At 43.5% G+C, this 18,649-nt stretch overlaps 1 protein-coding gene across 1 annotated transcript; it reads left to right on the forward strand.

Moving 5' to 3' along the window:
- The first annotated feature begins 1,602 nt into the window (after nucleotides 1–1,602).
- Nucleotides 1,603–17,972, forward strand: rhoaa (ras homolog gene family, member Aa). The gene is made up of 3 exons (XM_076985443.1): nucleotides 1,603–1,750; nucleotides 11,772–11,886; nucleotides 17,894–17,972. Exons 1-3 carry the CDS (start codon nucleotides 1,603–1,605, stop codon nucleotides 17,970–17,972), a joined length of 342 nt encoding a protein of 113 aa, XP_076841558.1.
- Nucleotides 17,973–18,649: the final 677 nt, after the last annotated feature.

Here is an 18,649-nt window from a genome sequence, read left to right on the forward strand (position 1 = left end):
ATGTGGAGAAAAATCCCCGCGTGACTGCTAAGGAACTGAAAAAAGACCTGTCAGATGTGGGCACTGAAGTTTCAGCTCAGACAATAAGGCGCGCACTGCATAACGAAGACCTCCATGCCAGAACGCCCAGACGCACCCCTTTGCTGACTCCAAAGAACAAGAAAAGTCGACTGCAGTATGCCAAAAGTCATGTGGACAAGCCACAAAGGTTTTGGAACAGTGTACTGTGGTCAGATGAAACTAAATTAGAACTGTTTGGGACAATGGACCAGCGCTATGTTTGGAGAAGGAAGAACCAGGCTTATGAACAAAAGAACACCTTGCCTACTGTGAAGCATGGCGGGGGGTCAATTATGCTTTGGGGCTGTTTTGCTTCTAATGGTAAAGGAAAGCTTCAACGTGTGCAGGGTACCATGAATTCCCTTCAGTACCAGGAGATCTTGGAGGAAAATGTGATGGAGTCAGTCACAAACCTGCGGCTTGGGAGACGTTGGACCTTCCAACAGGACAATGATCCGAAGCACACATCCAAGTCCACTAGAGCATGGTTGAACATGAAAGGCTGGAACATTCTAGAGTGGCCATCGCAATCACCAGACTTAAATCCAATTGAGAACCTCTGGTGGGACCTAAAGAAGGCAGTTACAGTGCGCAAGCCTAAGAATGTGACTGAACTGGAGGCTTTTGCCCATGAAGAATGGGCTAAGATACCCATAGGTCGCTGCAAGACACTTGTGTCAAGCTATGCTTCACGCTTGAAAGCTGTCATAACTGGAAAAGGATGTTGTACTAAGTACTAAAAAATAATGTCACTAGGGGGTTGAATAAAACTGATAATGATGTGAGCACAGTAAAGACATTTGTGGTTATTCCATCATAAATATTATGTTATGTTTGTCTAATTTATAAGTGCCTCTTTGATATAATTGTAAATAAGATGACTGAAATGATCAAAATCAATGTCAAACTGGCCAAAACACTTTATTTCAGTGGGGGTTGAATAAATTTGATCACAACTGTACGTTCACCACCCGAACCCCCACCCCCCACCCCGGTTTAAATCTCACTAAAAGTGATCTTGAAAACTTGGCAACCCTGCAGCGCATTATATAGCTGTCCTTTTACACGTTTGTAATGTAAACATTGGCTGTATGAGGTCAGGGATGTTCGGTAGGTTTTTCTGTCACTTTCTTGCCACGGTGGAGAAAGTTTGCGTATGTGATTACGTGATTGACCGGCTTCATTTGATTGGTCACTCATACTCGGGTGACAAGCCGTTGGTCAGTCTTCTCACTGAAAAGACTAATTATTTGCAAAACGAAAGTAACGGTAGCGCGCGGCGCAAATCCGATTGTAACGGAGTAAAAGTCGCGTTTTTCTCACCACATATTTAAGTCTTTCATATTAAAACTACTCCTACAAGTACATTTTTGTCCAAAAAGCTACTTGAGTAAATGTAACGGAGTAAATGTAACGCGTTCCTACCCACCTCTGAAGATATTAGACTTTAAGGTGTTAGACAAACTTTCCCCACTTGTTTGTAGATCAAATCAAATATATTTGTATAGCGCTTTTTACAACACATATTGTCACAAAGCAATGATGCCTGCAATTCATAAGAAACTTGTGATTGTTGGGGATGGAGTGTGTGGGAAAACGTGTTTGCTCATCGTCTTCAGTAAAGACCAGTTTCCGGAGGTCTATGTACCTACAGTATTTGAAAACTACATTGCAGATATAGAAGTAGACGGTATGTACATCACCCTTACGTCTGCTGGTCATGTTAGCATCTAGGACTGATGCACAATCGTAATTAGTGTTGAAGTTTCATAATGAAGCAGCTCACAACTCGTTTGTGTTTATTATTTATTTGTGTATTTCAGAATTAGACTGTGCTTACTCAAGCTTGGCTACACACTACACATAATCTTCTGTTCATGTTGTACAGTACACTGCTGTTATACAATACTCTGCTGTGATTGTACTGTGACTGTACTGTACTGTGCTGTTGGCCCCAGGTGGAGCTGGCCCTGTGGCAGGGGCGGACTGGGGAGAAAAAGTGGCCCGGGAGTTCCTGACAGACTGGCCCAGTCCACTATATCACTATATATATATCTGTGTATATATACTGTGTATGTGTGTATATATATATATGTGTGTGTGTGTGTATACTGTATGTGAATCTATACATGGCACGTAGTGTATATGACTGCATTTATTGTCATATGGACAATATTAATTCCAGCAATAATATGATTACAAAGCCACATAGTGGCTTAATAGTCCATCATAAGACCACCAAACAAGTTGTTTTACGCAAAGTGCATCCTAAAGAACAACCTACAACTCTAACGTGGGTATTTCTTCCTCTTACCTATTTGTGGTGGTTAGTTTTAATCTAAGAATTTCAATAGCTTTAAAAAAAACAGTGCTCTGAAACCTTTAAGACCGCCACTTGCGTCCGTGTTAACCATGTTAAGGTAATTTGTACATGGTGCCTTAGACGTTGCAGAGGCGACAGCAGAATATTTTAAATAACATGTTATCTACAATTTAAACTGCTCGTAGTCCGGTCCGGAGTTTCTGGGACAAGTTGGTTTTTTTTCTGATCTCCGCTGCATACCGTCAGCCCGCATCAGCTGGTCCAGTCCCCGACCCGGTCCAACTCGTTCATGTGTTTACAGGCTCAGTCCGCAGCCGCGCAGGTTAGTCTGACTGGAGCGGGGGAATAACTACGGGCCGGGGCCGCAGTGCGCGGCAGTGGCTCCTCCACGGGCTGAGTTAGACCACCGGCAGCCAGCGGCCCACTAACCCATCGGCCCACCGGGGAAATCCCCGGTAGCAATGTGTAACAGATGTGAATTCTTCAACAATCCGTGTACAGATAACAGGACACAGGATGGAGTTCACCATGTTTACTGTGACAGACAGAAAATACACAATTTTTGTCTTCACACGTCGGGCACACTCTGGCTCCCCTCATCAGTGTAAAACGCCACTGTCAGGGGGAGGAAGCCTTAACATTGCATAAATACACACTGGCCATATTACAAGACATAGTATGAATTATGCTAACTCATTCTACGTAATCAATGAACCATGTATGAACTTGTAACAATAAATAATTCCATACAAAATTCCCTTGTGTGAAGGTGTCATTTTTCACAAGAAAATACAATACACAAATGAACTTTCACCTTCAAAATCAAATGAACATACCTGTGACAGACAGAAAATACACAATTTTTGTCTTCACACGTCGCGCACACTCTGGCTCCCTATGAAATAAAAACTGTCATAAGATGGCTGCCCTATTAGCTTGCAGTTAGCTAGCTAAAACAAAATTGAGGCTGATTAAAAGCGTCTTTCCTTTTTTTTTAACTCTCATCAACCCTCCAAAGTACACTATAACGGTAGAACTACAACATACAATATTTTCTGCACAACATATGCTCATATGAAAACAGAATTAGTATTTTAACTGAATAAAATATATGTAACGTTACGAAGGCGAACTTACCCTCATCAGTGTAAAACGCCACTGTGAGGGGGGAGGGGAGACAGCCCAATATAACTTTCGCGGGTTATTTCAAAATAAAAGACCAAAATAATGATAAAATTCACATTAAATTATAAAATAAAACACAGACATTGAGCAGGAATTCAAGTAGTATATTATTGTATTTTTAACTCCGTTACACTCACCCCCACTGAATTTTATCGAATTTGAGCCTCAGTTATGCAGGACAAAGGATCACAAACAAAAGCAGGTACCAATAAGGCAAACCAACAAACAAAGTGTCCCATAAGGATGAAGTGGGATGAGGGTGGTGCCAACCCTCAACCCAACTACTGGTAACAGAGTGCCTTTTACACCCCACAAATCCTGCATGCAAACACAGACTAGACAATACTGGCCCAAGTGGCATCAGGCATTAAACTGAACAATGTAAAGAAGCATTAGAACGAATGTAGGTCCAAAAGTGACACAATAGGGCCAAAAACTAATCAACCAGGGCCTGAAGCATAGATCTGCAGACACCCTTAACACTGGTATGGGTAGGAACAACATCCTGTCTAGTCATAGTTTGTATAAGTCTGTTCACAGGCTTAATCAAACGACGAATTCGAGGACGTAACTGTGACTGACTAGCAGGCACAACAGGTCGTGCAACAGTCATTTGGTCAACAGTAGGTGGAGCATGAGTAGCCTGATCAACAGTAGGATCACAGTCCGACAGTCTGGTGGTAAAGTCATCGGCAGGGCCAGTTACCAGGTCAGAGTCAGGGGAAGTGAGCTGGTCAGGGCATCCGCCCGGTGACAGGCCAACTATCTCTCGGGGAACTGAAGTGTCACTGGCCAGTTCAGAAACATCAGCTTGTGTTGGGTTTGAGTCAGACAACTGTGTGATCCATTCAACAGTTCTTCTGTTAGAATCAGCAGGCTTAGCAATATCCACGGGGCCCAGATCATCCGTTGATGGCATCGGGACACGCACGGTCTCATGCTCACTGTCACACTCTGATCGAGTCTCATCCACATCACTGACAGTGGGGATAGAACCACCACTGACAAATGTCGAAACGTTGTCAGACATGTCACAAACCTCTACTGGAAGGAAATTAACCGGCAACAGAAGATTTCTGTGGACAATCTTCACTCTCCCAGAAACACTGTCACTGATCTTGTAGGTATGAGTATCAGGGTTGACATCCAGGACAGTATAGATGGTTGATTCCCATTTATCGGCCAGTTTCTTTTTCTCCTTTTTCTTCTTATTGGCCAAAAGCACTCGATCTCCTATTTCAATGTTGGAGCCTTTCACCCTTCTGTTGTACATCAAAGCGTGTCTGTGTTGTTCTTTGGCAACATGTTCTTGGGCAACTACCATCGCGTCTTTAAGAGCACTGGTAAGGGATTCCACATATTTGTCATAGCTCGACACATTAGAATCATGCAAGACAGAACGAAACAGGATGTCCACAGGCAGGCGCGGGACACGTCCAAACATGAGATAAAATGGGGGAAAGCCCGTTGTTTCATGGGCAGTGCAATTGTACACAAAGGTTAGAGTCTGTAACTTTTTCGGCCAATCGATTTTTGCTGCAGGGGGCAAGGCACGAATCATCCCACCCAGGGTTCGATTGAAACGCTCCACAGACCCATTGCCCATGGGATGGTATGGTGTGGTATGTGATTTCTTGACACCAGACACCTTCAGCAGCTCACTGATCAGATGACTCTCAAAGTTAGGTCCTTGGTCACTATGGATTCTTTCTGGAAACCCAAAGACACAGAAGTACTTATTCCACAAAACATTGGCGACCTGCTTTGCTGTTTGGTCTTTACAGGGAAAGGCCTGCGCCATTCTTGTAAAATGGTCCGTGATAACAAGCACGTTGATCGACTTATTACGGGAGTCCTCAGCAGACCAAAAATCAATGCAGACCAGCTCAAGCGGTTTAGATGTTACAATATTCTCTAGAGGTGCTCTCCCCGCAGGTTCAGCTGTCTTGCTCACAACACATCGCTGGCACTGCCGGACATAGTCCCTCATGTCTCTGTCAAGTGTCAGCCAGAAGAACCTTTGTCTAGTTAAGCCCAAACTCCGTGACTGGGCTTGATGACCTGCCTCGTCATGCACACCACGCAGGACCTCAGCCATAAGTGTGTCAGGAACCACAAATTGGTGACGCTTGGCTCTTGTTCTCTGATCTCTCGAGACCCTGTACAGAACACCATTGATCACAGAGAGCTTCTCCCAGTGTTTCAAATATTTCATCACTGGCATTGGCTCTTTAGCTCTATCTCTCCTTGTAGGCCTTTGACACCTCTCAACATAAAACAGGACACGGGAAAGGGTAGAATCTCCCAACTGGCTGTCACGCAGATCCTTTTCAGTGTAAGCTGGCAAAGGATCTGACCCTTGACTGACCAGTTGTGGAAGGAACTGCAAAGCTGCCATGGCACGAACAGAAGGACCAGTATCCCAGCATACATGTGACTGCAGGACTGCGGACACCACCTCCCGTTCCATAATTTGGGAGTGAGCTTGGAGAGCGCCCTGTACGAACTGGTGACAATTGTGTTGTACTTGGTCTGGATCACATGACGTGCGAAAGGCCTGCTGGATAGAGGCAGTCGACATACCTTGAACCTCACTGAGAAGACTCTGATAGGGCTCTGTGAACAATCTTCGGCCCACTGGGTCCTTGATGAAAGGGACACGGCTCAAAGCATCTGCCACAATGTTCTGGCGGCCAGGAACATATTTAATATCGAAGTCATAGCTGGCAAGTTTGGCTACCCAACGCTGTTCACAGCAATCTAGCTTTGGTTTGGTCAGAATGTGAGTCAGCGGGTTATTGTCCGTCCAGACTGAAAACTTGTGGCCCTTCAGCCAATGACTGAACTTATCACATACGGCCCATTTCAATGCCAAAAACCCGAGTCTGTGGGCTGGATAGTTCTTTTGCGACTGAGTGAGCGACTTGCTAGCAAAAGCTATGGGTCTGGCATGGAGCTCACCGTCCTTGACCTGAGACAACACTGCACCAATCCCATCCAGAGATGCGTCTGTGGAAAGCACAAAGGGACGGGAAAAGTCAGGGTGGGCTAGGACCATCGCTTGCATTAAACTCTCCTTCAGGCTCTCAAAGGCTTGAACATGCGCAGCTGTCCAGTCAGCAGCAGACAACTTTCTGTACTGGAGCTTTGACTTATTGTTTTTCCCTTTTCTCTTCTCACCCTTCAGGAGCTCGAACAAGGGCTTCGCTATGGCAGAAAACTTCGGTACAAAGTGCTGATAGTAATTTATCATCCCTAGGAATGATCTGAGCCGTTTTTGGGAAGGCGTTACACCATCAGGCTCCATAAGGTCGGCACAGCACATGTTGGCGATAGCCTCAACTTTGCTGGGGTCTGTAGAAACACCACACTCATCGATGACATGGCCTAGGAATTTCACAGACCTGCGCAGGAAAAAGCACTTCTTAGGTGCTAGTTTCAGGTTGTGGCCACGCAATCTCTCAAACACTATCTCAAGGCGCTTAAGCGCAGTGTCCTCATCAGGCGCATAGACCAAGAGGTCATCTAAGTAGCACAGCAAGCTCAGATAGTTTTGATCTCCGAAAATGCTGGTCATCATCCTCATAAAACTTCCCGGACTGTTACAGAGGCCCTGTGGCAGACGATTGTACTCATAGAGGCCCATGGGAGTAGTGAAGGCCGAGTACTTCTTATCCTCTTCATGGAGCGGGATGTTGTAGAAGCCGGATGTCAAATCCATGGTGCTGAAGAGACAGTTGCCTCCAAGGGCTGCCAAGCAGTCTGCTTGATGGGGAAGTGGATGGGCGTCTTTCAGGGTTCTTTGGTTTAGCCAGCGGAAATCAGTACAAATACGGAGATCGCCATTTTTCTTCCATACTAGCACTAGTGGCGACGCATACTCACTAGTCGATTTTCTTATTATTTCTTTTTCCTCCATCTCACTCAACACTTGGCGCAACTTATGATACTGGCTAGGCGGAACACGCCGGTAAGGAAGCCTGAAAGGTCTGTTGTCAGAAAGGTGTATTCGGTGCACAAAGCCCTTCGCTTCACCGCAGTCCAGATGATGACGTGAGAAGACATCTTGGTGCTGCAATACAAGGTTCGCCAATCTCTGCTTGTACACATCCGACACCTCACATGAGTCAACATCGACATTAGAGAGCCCCAAGGAGCCAAGTTGTTCCTTCACACACTCAAGGTCGACTGTAGATGGCTTTGCAGACATGGCATGGTTGGATAGTAATGTGTTAGGCTGCTCAGCCCCATCAATGTCCTCAAGAGCAACACATGTATACACACACGTCTGCCAGCTTTGCATTACGTCTAACATTCACCGGTTTATTAGAGGTATTAATGAGCTTCAGGGGGACCCACCTATCGCCCCACAGATGAGTCACAAGCTTGGCGACAATGACACCTCTAGGTGCAGAGCGGGATGAAGTGGGCTCGGTCAGCACCGTGCTACCGGGAGACACAACTGTACCTTTGGGCAGTCTGCCCCAGACAAGATACTCCTGTCCTGGTTCAATACAAGCAGCCGAGTTTGATCTTACTGTACCGACTCTGTCTGGGACGGAAACACCTTGCCAGGGGTTTAGGCCAGAAAGCATGGACAGGAACTGCACTGAATCATGGTCTTGTGAAGAGCAAGGACTGGACAGTGTTTGCCAGTATGACTCACACTTTTTGGATTTTTTCAATATGTGCTTAATAACATTTGCACCGAGGATGATGTCATCATGTTGGCCCTGGACAACAAGTGTGGGAACTAAAATTTTGCAGCCATAAACCTCCATCTCTAGCTCATAAGCACACTTGGGCTTAACACGGAGTCCGCCACAACCAACCAGAACCACATCCACCTTCGACAGTCTCATATTCGTTAGCATGCCAGCTTGACTCAGCTTTTCCTCAGCATCCTCACTCATGCTACAGGCCATGGATCCACTGTCCAGCATCCCACCCATCTTGACTGAGCCACCAATTGTCACAGGCGTGTAGAAAAGGCTGTCACTGCTACCGACTTTGTGAATATTTTGATACACCACAACTTCATGACTTGGACAAGAGACCACAGCAGAATAATATACGGATTCAGCATCAGACAGCACACCACATTGGGAGTTAGTCTCCAGACCCATACTGCCTCCCTCCAAATACGGGTCACTCAGTTTCCCTGAGGCAGGGAAGGAGAAGGCTTAGAAGTGTTGGCAGGACACTGTAATCTGGTGTGGCCAGGGGCAAGACACTCAAAACAGAGTCTCTCTGACATGCAGTGTGAGACAGTAGTGTGGCTCATGTCACCACAAACTTTGCAAGCCGACTCTTTAGGTCGCCTCTGACGAGCGCGAGATGGGCCATTACCACCAGCAGGACGGGAACCATGAAGCTGAACTCTATTCATGACCTCCTGGAACATTTCAACCATACGACTGAGAATCCTCTCCTCCGATTGCTGCGTGTTCTGAGCCACCACCGGAACTGAAGCGCAACCAGGGGTGTTTGGAGTGTGACTGGGCGAAACATGAACTACAGAAGGAGGAGACCTGGGGGAGTGCAAAGAGTGGAGCGAAACATCAGGATAGTAAGGGTGACCACGGACTTGGGGGCACTGCACTGGAGGCGGCGGGGTCGTTGACAGAAGACAGGCCTGGTCTTGAACAACTGTAGCAGCATGAACTTCAAATTGTGATGCACTGGTAGTTTTCCGACTCGCTCGCGATTCCCTTTGATAGTCATCAATTCTTAGTTGAACATCGCTCAACGACCACTCATGTATAGGCTTCCATTTAAATGTGGACGACAGATCTGGGTCCGGACAGTGCTTCACAAACATGAGAGCGACCTCACTATTCAAATTACTCGCCTCAGTCCCTTGTCTCTGCAGACCCTCCCTTGTCTCTGCAGACCCTCCCTTGCACGATCGGCGGCCTTGTTCAGTCTTATCCAGTAGTCTACCGGGTTCTCTCTGGCCACAGGCAGGGTGGCGTAAAAGTCTGCAAGGGGAAGGCATGAGGAGGCATCACTGAAATAGCTGAGAAGAACATCATATATTAGGGCAGGCTTTTTGGAAGCAACAACATCAGGGTCCCCACGTAGTGCAATCTTCACAATGTCCCTGGCTTTGCCCATCAAGTGACTAGTGATTTCTTCTGCCTGCTCATGTACTGGAGTACTTCTTTTCCTGAGGAAAGTCTTAGTCATGTCAATCCAGTCCTGGACTGAGAATTTGTCAGTACCGTCACCTTTAAATGAAGGGAGGTCTCTGTCAGGGGCAACATGTACAGTCACGTGAGAGGAATCACAATTGGCATAATTACACTGAGTAGACTGGGTGGCAGGGGATGTCCGCGTATCACTGGACACATTGACAACGCCAGCAGACATTAGCTTAGCAACAATAGATTCACCAATCTGGGCACCTAATTGTCCCATCATGTCTGTAAGCTGGTGAATAGCATTAACGTCACTCATGGGAGTAGAGGTTAGCATGTTTTCTCCTTGAAGCCCATCAACACGAGAAAATCTACGACCCACACCTAGTCCAGTATCGTCACTGTCAGATGTGACATTCGGTCGTCCAACATTACCATCATTTGCATCATGTCTTAGCCACCAACCTCTACCCTTAGACAAAACAGGAGTTGTAAACTCATCCATTGTCCTCAATAATTATACTTATTATAATTATAATAATACTTGCGTTGTGAGAGAAAAAAAAAATATATATATAATATATATATATATAAAACAGTATGAGATGTCCAAAACAGAGAAAGCAGAAAACAACTGTACACCAGCACTTCCCTAAATGTCCTTACTACAACATCAGCCACCGAGGTGAACCAACTGAAGCACTGACGAGACGAAGGGAGTGCAGGAGAGCAACCACGGTGATCGGCGTAGAGCTGATTAGAAGATCCGACAGGTCACGGCACCAGTGTAACAGATGTGAATTCTTCAACAATCCGTGTACAGATAACAGGACACAGGATGGAGTTCACCATGTTTACTGTGACAGACAGAAAATACACAATTTTTGTCTTCACACGTCACGCACACTCTGGCTCCCCTCATCAGTGTAAAACGCCACTGTCAGGGGGAGGAAGCCTTAACATTGCATAAATACACACTGGCCATATTACAAGACATAGTATGAATTATGCTAACTCATTCTACGTAATCAATGAACCATGTATGAACTTGTAACAATAAATAATTCCATACAAAATTCCCTTGTGTGAAGGTGTCATTTTTCACAAGAAAATACAATACACAAATGAACTTTCACCTTCAAAATCAAATGAACATACCTGTGACAGACAGAAAATACACAATTTTTGTCTTCACACGTCGCGCACACTCTGGCTCCCTATGAAATAAAAACTGTCATAAGATGGCTGCCCTATTAGCTTGCAGTTAGCTAGCTAAAACAAAATTGAGGCTGATTAAAAGCGTCTTTCCTTTTTTTTTAAACTCTCATCAACCCTACAAAGTACACTATAACGGTAGAACTACAACATACAATATTTTCTGCACAACATATGCTCAGATGAAAACAGAATTAGTATTTTAACTGAATAAAATATATGTAACGTTACGAAGGCGAACTTACCCTCATCAGTGTAAAACGCCACTGTGAGGGGGGAGGGGAGACAGCCCAATATAACTTTCGCGGGTGCGCAGAGTGCTTCTGGTCTTTCAAAATAAAAGACCAAAATAATGATAAAATTCACATTAAATTATAAAATAAAACACAGACATTGAGCAGGAATTCAAGTAGTATATTATTGTATTTTTAACTCCGTTACAAATTTATGCCAGTCCGCCCGTGCCCTGTGGGACACAGCAGGCCAGGAAGATTATGAGCGACTTCGGCCCCTGTCTTACCCCGACTCTGATGTCATCCTCATGTGCTTTTCCACAGACAGCCCAGACAGTTTGGGTAAGCCAGCACTGCACTGCCCTTACGCTCACTGTGGGGGTCTGTATGAGATCAGAACAGCTGCTTTAAAAAATCCCAAAATAAACACAAACCCTGTGTCTTCACTGTGCTGGGGGGGGGGGGGGGTGAAGCACTCACCCAATGTGGGACACTCATCAATTTTTCTGTGTTCTTACACTGTCTGCTATACATTTTACAGAGTCTTCAGTCTGAGTGGATGAAAGCAGGTGTGGAAGTTATTCAAGTTCTTTTGGGGTTTTATTCTTTGTATCTGTAAACAGGAACCTGTTAAAGTGGAAGAGGGGCGAGCCATGGCCAATCGCATAAGTGCCTCTGGTTACCTGAAGTGCTCGGCCAACACTAAGGACAGAGTGAGGGAAGCAGCCCCGTCGACAGGGGCAGTGGCGGATCTAGCCATTTTGGGGCCCTAGGCAAAATATAAACAAGGGGCCCTCATTCTTGAAACACACACATAAATCAAATAACCATCCCAATACCCTTGCTTTAAACTGAGATTAAAGAATGGCAATAAACCAATAATGCACTGCCACTAACAATGGTCTTAACTCTCCACAGTAAAATCAGTTTCCGATTGCTCCAGCATTTGCAAAAATGATATGTTTATTATTCAGAGCCATGTTTTAATGAAACAAGTACATGTGAAATCAAATAATATATCCACTGCCAGGGATACAAAATGTTACGCTTAACAGAACTAGAATACAAAATGGAATCCACCATTTACATTTAAACAGGACTGATAAAAAGATTTTGTGTGTGGACAGGAATAACACTTTGTGTGTGAGTGAGAGACAGGCATCGCAGTGGTTGAGTGTGTGAGTGAGTGAGTGGCAAAGCTGAATATGTATATGTGTGTGTGTGTGTGTGTGTGTGTGAGCGAGACAGAAAGCATTTGTAAACACAAAGTCCTACCATTGTCGTCTTCTCAAAAGCCTCAACACACTGTGTTTCATACGTCTTTTCCCTTGTTGTCTTCTCACTACGACAAAAATCAACACCAGGTCAATCATGGAGCGTTATAAATAAATATCCAAGTCAATGTTTTTTTTACAATTACCTTCTCTTTGTCCCTCTTTCTTTTCACTGTCTGTATCCCTGTTATTCTCATCTGTGACCCTGTTTTTCCTTCCCCATTATAAGGTCTCATTCTCTCCTTTTGTCTTACTAGTCTGTTCTTCTTATTCTTGTCTTTGCCAAGTTTCTATTGTTTTTGAACTTTCTGAATTTTGAACTTTTAAAACTTTCTTTTCAAGTCTCATTCTCTCTAATTTGAAGTTGAATCATCTGACATCAGATGTGTATAGCTGAGAAGCCTTGTATACATTCTACAGTCTGACCCTGCAAGCTTTGGCTTCTGCAAATCTTGTAATCACTGAGTCCATGTCCAGTGTTTTTGTGTACAATTGAACAACGCTTTTTTGAACAAAAAGTCTGTCAACTTTTCTGGCCAATGTGCAGGGTCAGGCTATTATTAAATTGTCTCCACTGCTCCTGGTACACCGAAAAAACATTACATTATTGATGCTAAAACGATATAATGTGCAGCCCAAAAAAGATATGTTTATTTGATTTGGTGTATGTATTTGTTTTGCTTAGTGCATACAGTAATGTTGGTGCATGTTTTAAATTGTTGGTGCAAATGTAGCTTTTGTGTATGGGGAAAAATAAGAAATGTTATTGTCCTTGGTTTAGTAAGTTTTCTGCTTGTGACTAATCAGTGTAGGACTTACTCACCACCAAATAATCTTCATCTTCCTCTGCTTCAGCTTCCATAGACACCTCTTCATGTTTCTCAACAGCGGAGCTTGAGCATGTCGCGGGTTTGCACGAGGTGTAAATAAGGAGGTCAATTTTGGCAGTGCATCTGCGATTCTTTTGCTCTCTGCCCATTTCTTTCGTTTAGCAGAACCACTTTCATAACTCTGCTTCATGTTCACTGACAGCTTTCACTCTAGTCGCGTACAGTTACCGCTGTTTTGGTTTGAAGTCACGTCGTGTCGCACATTGCTACATCATTATATTATGGACTAGTTCAATGCAAGCAACGGAGGGGGGTATGTGTGTTTGGACAATTAGTATTTAGACATTAATTCGGTATTCTACTGATATTTCTGTTGTTTTTTTAATAGAAATATGATTTTCTTTACTTTACATAAGTAACAAATTAACATTGTTTTTTGTGTATTTACTGTAGCTGGGATGGTCAGATTTGGGGGCCCCTATGGAGGACAGATTTGGTCGGGGCCCTAGGCAAATGCCTAGGTTTGCCTAATTAAAGAACCGCCTCTGGACAGGGGGGGACAACCGGGTCTGTTGTCCCAGGCCCCAGGGCCAGGAGGGCCCATCAAAGAGCCCAGCGATTTATTTTTTATTTAAAGTCTATAATTTTAAATAATCTTGAAATCTTTCATTAATATAAAATTCTGTATTAAAATAAGCTCAATGGCTAAAACATACATGTTTTTTACCTATCTGCATATTTTCCATTAAGTGCATAGACCCCCGCCTCCCACTGAAAAATAAACAACCATTAAATAATGTGATAAAAAGCGAATTATTTCGAGTATATGTATAAATATTTAACTTAATTAAGTTTAATGTTCTGGGAAATATTGAAATGGACCTTTAAAGTGACGTACAAGTGCTTGAATTCCACCTTATAAAGGTCTATGCCTGCAAACATGACTTGGTTCATTGCGCTGAGGCGTGGCGCGCACGAAGTTACAAAATTCGAGAAACAGCTTTGAAATGAGCTTTGTGGCTCATTGATCTATATTACTGGATCATCTGTCACAAAAACAGTCCTAGCACCCTTATTTCTTATTCGATTTTGATCAAATATGGCTTAAATTAAAAGGTGAGAATATTGCCGATGTTGTGATATGTAAAACTTCGTATTATCCCAAGAGATAAATTTATAAGCAGTCTGGGAATTTTTCAATTTAGGTAAAATTTTAACAAAACCCTGCATAAAGCCCTTTTCTTTCACCTGGCTAAAACTAAATAACACATGTACACTACCGTTCAAAAGTTTGGGGTCACCCAAACAATTTTGTGTTTTCCATGAAAAGTCACACTTATTCACCACCATACATTGTGAAATGAATAGAAAAAAAGAGTCAAGACATTGACAAGGTTAGAAATAATGATTTGTATTTGAAATAACATTGTTTTTACATCAAACTTTACTTTCGTCAAAGAATCCTCCATTTGCAGCAATTACAGCATTGCACACCTTTGGCATACCAGCTGTTAATTTATTGAGGTAAGCTGGAGAAATTGCACCCCACGCTTCTAGAAGCAGCTCCCACAAGTTGGATTGGTTGGATGGGCACTTCTGGCGTACCATACGGTCAAGCTGCTCCCACAACAGCTCAATGGGGTTCAGATCTGGTGACTGCGCTGGCCACTCCATTACCGATAGAATACCAGCTGCCTGCTTTTGCTGTAAATAGTTCTTGCACAATTTGGAGGTGTGTTTAGGGTCATTGTACTGTTGTAGGATGAAATTGGCTCCAATCAAGCGCTGTCCACTGGGTATGGCATGGCGTTGCAAAATGGAGTGATAGCCTTCCTTATTCAGAATCCCTTTTACCCTGTACAAATCTCCCACCTTACCAGCACCAAAGCAACCCCAGACCATCACATTACCTCCACCATGCTTAACAGATGGCATCAGGCATTGTTCCAGCATCTTTTCATTTGTTCTACATCTCACAAACGTTCTTCCTTGTGATCCAAACACCTCAAACTTGGATTCATCCGTCCACAACACTTTTTTCCAGTCTTCCTCTGTCCAATGTCTGTGTTCTTTTGCCCATCTTAATCTTTTTCTTTTATTGGCCAGTCTCAGATATGGCTTTTTTCTTTGCCACTCTGCCCTGAAGCCCAAAGTCCCGCAGCCGCCTCTTCACTGTAGATGTTGACACTGGTGTTTTGCGGGTACTATTTAATGAAGATGCCAGTTGGGGACCTGTGAGGCGTCTGTTTCTCAAACTAGAGACTCTAATGTACTTATCTTCTTGCTTAGTTGTGCAACGCAGCCTCCCACTTCTTTTTCTACTCTGGTTAGAGCCTGTTTGTGCTGTCCTCTGAAGGGAGTAGTACACACCGTTGTAGGAAATCTTCAATTTCTTAGCAATTTCTCACATGTAATAGCCTTCATTTCTAAGAACAAGAATAGACTGTCGAGTTTCAGATGAAAGTTCTCTTTTTCTGGCCATTTTGAGCGTTTAATTGACCCCACAAATGTGATGCTCCAGAAACTCAATCTGCTCAAAGGAAGGTCAGTTTTGTAGCTTCTGTAGTGAGCTAGACTGTTTTCAGGTGTGTGAACATGATTGCACAAGGGTTTTCTAATCATCAATTAGCCTTCTGAGCCAATGAGCAAACACATTGTTCCATTAGAACACTGGAGTGATAGCTGCTGGAAATGGGCCTCTATACACCTATGTAGATATTGCACCAAAAAAAAACAGACATTTGCAGCTACAATAATCATTTACCACATTAGCAATGTATAGAGTGTATTTGTTTAAAGTTAGGACTAGTTTAAAGTTATTTTCATTGAAAAGTACAGTGCTTTTCCTTCAAAAATAAGGACATTTCAATGTGACCCCAAACTTTTGAACGGTAGTGTATGTCATGTTTTTGATATTCAATCATAATTATGGTAAAAAGTTGTAAATAAATAACTTTGATAAGTTTTAATTATGATCACAATTCTGATATTGAAAGTCAAATTTATGAGTTTATCTCTCATAAACTCTCCCCGTTACAGCTGTAGTTTTCATAAATTCTTTAAGTGCAATACCTCTTATATATGTTCAAGTATAATATGAGATGGCGTCAGTGTGGAGGAGCATCTTTGAGCACTGCATGGCTAAATGTGAGTGAAATTAATTATGAAATTATGATAGAGAAAATAATGAGTTTGAATCTGAGATTTATGACAAAAATTTTCAATTTTTTTTTACCTTGAAGTAGCAGAAAAGAGCTTACACAATTCAGTTTCCCACAAATACATAGATAAATTGACATGACACAAAATATACAATTTTCAAAATAATTTATTGCAGCCACTTCTCATTGGCTACAGAATTTCATCAACTTTAGTAAAATATTTATTATTGTTAATATGGTCTGGAAGGTTGAAAATCTGTGGCACTGCTCCTTCTCTAACATGTGCCCTCTTCAGTGTACGGTTGATATCAGTGGGCAGTGAGCACTGCATATCCCTGCTGTAGATGACGGTCCTCTCAGACGTCCACACTTTCTGACCCACAATTTGTACAGCTCAAATTTTCTTTGTTTGTTGGGAAATCTGTGTAGAAAAATGGCATTTATTAAAAAAAACCCTGTATTAACGTTTCCCAAAATGTTCTTAGCGCTAAGTACTTCTTAACCTCGTACGTTATGTAAGAACAAGGTTACGAAGTACTTAGCGCTAAGAACGTTTTTGGAAACTCACCCTTGTTGATTTAAAAAATAATTATTTTATTATTCAATTTGTGTGAGAGAGTATCTATGGGACATAATGCCAACTGGACTGAACATCGGTCCCAGTAAAATAGATTTAGAGATAATTTTAATGAACATCTGTCACGTCCAGCCCCTGCCTCTTCCCTGGTCCTGCCTAACTTCCCTGTTCCCATTTGTTCCTCCCTTTGTCTGTCACGCCCTCGTTGTTAGTGCACACAACTGAATCTCGTTTCACCGTCTTGTTTCTGTGTATATAATCCCCGTAGTGTTTCACTCCCGTGTTGGCCGTTGCGTTTGTTTGTTGTGTTCGCCATGTTTCTCCCCACGCTCAGTAACCTGTGTTTTCCCTTCGTTTCTCCCGTGTGCTGGTATGGTTAGTTCTGTTTTTGTCTTCCCTGTTTTAGTTCTCTTATCTCCTTGCTTATTCATTTAGTTGTTCCTTATTAGTTAGGTTTTCCCTTGTATATTGTTCCCCTCCCTGTCTCTCTGTTTTAGTTTCTTCGTTCGTATATTCGTCCCCGTCAATCTGTTTCCCCCTTAGTAGTTGGACCTTGTTGTAGCCTTCGTCTTTTACCCCTAAGTTTATAACAATATTAATAACAATACATTGTAATTTGTTGGAACAGAAAACATGTTTTTAAGTGGGTTTACTCGACATAGCTTTATCAAAATCAAGCTAGCATGGACAGTCAACATCCCTCATCTCTGCTATTTTTTAAAAATAAAAATTGTTTTACTGACCTTTGAAATGTGATACCCTTTGATCTTGTGATCTTGTCGTAGTTTTGACAATTTATGTTCCTCTTTGGTTTTCCTTACGTGACTGTCTGTCTGCTTACGTCATTTGACATTTCTTGTCCCGGGCCCCAGCAAGACTGTCAACGGGCCTGGAGGGAAGTGTTCGAGATGGCCACCAGGGCAGCACTGCAAGCCAAGAGGCATGGCAACAAGAACAGCTGTGCTGTGCTGTAGAAGAACAGTGAGATCATGGGAATGGGGGGTGTAGACCAAACCAGGCCCTCTCAGTGCCCTCTCACGTCGGAGCCCTCTCAGATCAGGAATAACCTACAGCCTCCAGAGTTTCTGCAGCTGCTTGAGGAAACTGTGCTTGGCACGGTGGTGTAGCAGCACCTGTTTGCCTGCGAGGGTGGTGTAGGGTGGGGTGGGGCTTTGGGGTGGGGTGGTGTAGGGTTTGGTGGGGGTTTGAGGTGGGGTGGTGTAGGGTGGGGTGGGGGTTTGACCTGCCACTTATTCCAGTCCTGAGATCAGCACAGATGGAGAATTCACTGTCTGAATCTCAAATGACTCAGTTTCATATAATTCCCACTTGTCAGGGTGCAGAATGTCCAGCAAGCACACTGCTGTGTGTGTGTGGACTCGCATGATAGTGATTCGCTCCAGGGTCCTAGTGCCCCTTGGTCTTCACTGCCGGTGTTCTGAAAATCTGTGCTACCCCTCGAGCTGTCCTACCTTGGGCTACTGCGCATGCGCATGCTAAGATTACGTCACTCTCAGCGCACATGGCGCACACCCGTAGCGCAAAATTATAGACATATCTATCGATTCTTGCTACCATGTCAAAATGTAGTACCACAGCAGTAGCTGTACGTACGATCATGTTATAGGCTATATTACCTTATCCGAACGTG

This window comes from Brachyhypopomus gauderio, unplaced genomic scaffold (genome assembly GCF_052324685.1).
Source record: "Brachyhypopomus gauderio isolate BG-103 unplaced genomic scaffold, BGAUD_0.2 sc40, whole genome shotgun sequence".
In the NCBI taxonomy this organism is placed as follows: domain Eukaryota; kingdom Metazoa; phylum Chordata; class Actinopteri; order Gymnotiformes; family Hypopomidae; genus Brachyhypopomus; species Brachyhypopomus gauderio.